Source organism: Camellia sinensis, chromosome 4, assembly GCF_055761805.1.
Source record: "Camellia sinensis isolate YWXY chromosome 4, ASM5576180v1, whole genome shotgun sequence".
In the NCBI taxonomy this organism is placed as follows: Eukaryota; Viridiplantae; Streptophyta; class Magnoliopsida; order Ericales; family Theaceae; genus Camellia; species Camellia sinensis.
The window spans coordinates 190,024,908-190,027,634 of NC_138964.1; the positions used below are offsets into that span (position 1 = coordinate 190,024,908).

The window sequence follows — 2,727 nt, forward strand, 5'->3', positions numbered from 1 at the left end:
ACCTTGCTGGATTATTGACCAATTAGTCTGATTGGGTCGATGTATAAAATTCTCACCAAGATGCTCGCAAATAGAATGAAGAAAGTCTTACCTAGGGTGGTTAGCAGTGTACAATCAGCATTTCTGAAGGGTAAGAACATCTTGGATGGGGTACTGATAGCCAATAAAGTCGTTGACTGGTGGAAAAGGAGCCATAAGGAAGGGGTCATAACTTGATTTCCAAACTGCGTACGATTCCGTAAATTGGGAATTTCTATTACATGTTGCAAAACATTGGATTCGGTTCTTGGTTCGTTGGATGGATTAAGGAGTGTGCTGCGTCGGTAAGAATATCAGTGTTGGTGAATGGGTCGCCAACGAATGAATTCTGTCCTGAAAAAGGGCTTCGTCTGGGCGATCCACTGTCCCCTTTTCTCTTTATTGTTGTGGCTGAGGCATTGAATATTTTAAGGAGCAGAGCCAGGAATCTGGGCTTAATCAGAGGTGTGACGATAGGAGCTGGAGAGGAGGTTTTATCACACTTACAGTTTGCTGACGACATGGTGATATTTTGTGAAGCTGACAGGGGTGAGATTCTGATAATCAAAAGAATTTTGTGTTTTGAGTTAATGTCTGGACTCAAAATTAATTTCCATAAAAGTCGTGTTTGTGGGGTGGGTGTGGAAGATTGTGTAGTGAAGGGCTTCGCTGATGTTCTAAGATGCAAGAGTCAAAAACTTCCTTTCACATACTTAGGATTACCTTTGGGGGCAAGTCCTAATAGACTGTCTACTTGGAAGCCAGTTATTGAAAAGTTCAAACTTAAGTTAGCATCATGGAAAAGAAGCTTCCCCCATATGGCGGTAGAGTTACCTTGATTAAAGCAGTGCTAAATAGTTTACCGGTATGCTATCTTTCTTTATTTAAAATGCCAGAAGGAGCAAAGATACTAGATAGGGTGCAAGCAGCCTTCTTATGGGGAGGTGCGGAGTTGAAACGGGAATTGCATATGGTCAAATGGGGAGAAGTAACGAAAAACATGATTAATGGAGGCTTGGGTATCAAGGATATCAGAGAATTCAATGATTGCTTGCTAGCAAAATGGTGGTGGAGATTTGGCAAAGAGGACGATTCAATGTGGAAGATTGTTTTATGTGCTAAGTACGCATCAGCGGGTGGGAACTGGTTTCTTTTTGTGGATGAGTTATGTAGACTGTCCACTGTTGGGGGGGGGGGGAATCTTAGCAGTGGCTAGACGTAATTCAGATCTGGGGATTTTTTATTTAACAAACTGTTTGATAATCCCAAGGAGTGGGCATCGAATTCGATTTTGGGTAGATACTTGGTTCGGTAGTCACAGTTTGTGTTCGGAGTTCCCAAGACCTTTTTCACTGTCTGTTGAGAAGGAAGTGTCTTTGTGTACCATTGTGGAAAGGAAAAGTCGGTCGGAGGAATGGGTTTTTAATTTTCACAGAGTACTTAAAGCTTGGGAGGTGGAAGAGTTGGGTCTGCTTCGTGCCAGGTTAGATGCAGAGAATTTTCATCTGTCTGCTGAGGAAGATAGATTATGTTGGAAACCATCCCCCTCAGGTGAATTCTCCGTTGCGTCTCTTTATAGTAGGAATGTGGGAGGTGTTTTCTCTGATGTGTCCTCTTTGTTATGGAATAATCTCATTTCTTCGAAAATGTAATTTTTTGGGTGGTTAGCATGGGAAGATAGGGTAAAGACAGTGGCTTACCTTCAGAGAGTTGGCCTCCTAGGTGGCAGTGTTTGTAATCTGTGTAAATTTTGCAATTCCGAAGTGGAGTCTGCTAACTATGTGTTATTATTATGCCTGGTAATTTGGAAGGTGTGGTCCAGTTTGGTGGATTGGTGGGGATTACAATGGGTTGCTCCTAGAATAATTGGGGGCCTTCGTGACTGGTGGACTAGTTTTAAGTTTAAAAAGCTCGAGGGAGCAGTGTAGAAATCTATTCCATTGACTCTGTTGTGGTCCATCTAGAAATGTAGGAATGATTTTGTGTTTTCAGGTATGCATCCACAGCTGGATTTGCTCTCTGATCGTGTAAAGGTGCGGATTGCTCTTTGGGTTAGGTATCATCACCCCAATTGTAATTACACAGTACATGATTTGGTGTTTAATTGGCAGCAAATCCGATATTCCAAGTGATACAGGTGGGCTTTTATGAAGTAGAGGTGCTGGTTTTATCTGCTTTGGCAGATTGCTCTATTGGTCACTGTGTTGGTATCTGTTGCTCTATGCTCTGTTAGTTCTGCTTAGTTAATTTGTTGGGTTTGGCTGTTGCTGTATAGATATTAGTTTGGGTGTGGCTGGTACTCTGTGTTGGTGTCATGCCAACTTGACGGTGTGATTGCATATGATTTGTCATGTTGCGTATTGCACTAATCTTTTTGTTTCTTCTTTATTAATGTAATCTTTCCTTTGTCATTAATGAAGTTTTCTTATTTTTTGCTGATCAAAAAAAAAAAAAAAAAAAATCAAGCATCGGTCCAAAATGCGGTGGATCGATTCAATTTGGTCTATTTGGGTGGATCGAAATATCCTTTGCTCACTCCTAATATTTGTCTAATGTAATTTATCTATTCACTCCACCGCCACCAGTTGCTACTGACATTTGGCAAATGTTTTAGTCAATTTTTTAATGATTTTTCAACACATATTCTTATCATTAAAAAAATTAAAGCTTAAACCAAATAATATATGTCACATAAGAATAAAATTTTCA

General features: G+C 40.4%; 1 protein-coding gene across 1 annotated transcript; it reads left to right on the top strand.

Moving 5' to 3' along the window:
• The first annotated feature begins 907 nt into the window (after window positions 1-907).
• On the top strand, window positions 908-2,261 carry LOC114307948 (putative ribonuclease H protein At1g65750). The gene is made up of 4 exons (XM_082923947.1): window positions 908-1,164; window positions 1,289-1,611; window positions 2,011-2,069; window positions 2,202-2,261. Exons 1-4 carry the CDS (start codon window positions 908-910, stop codon window positions 2,259-2,261), a joined length of 699 nt encoding a protein of 232 aa, XP_082780073.1.
• Window positions 2,262-2,727: the final 466 nt, after the last annotated feature.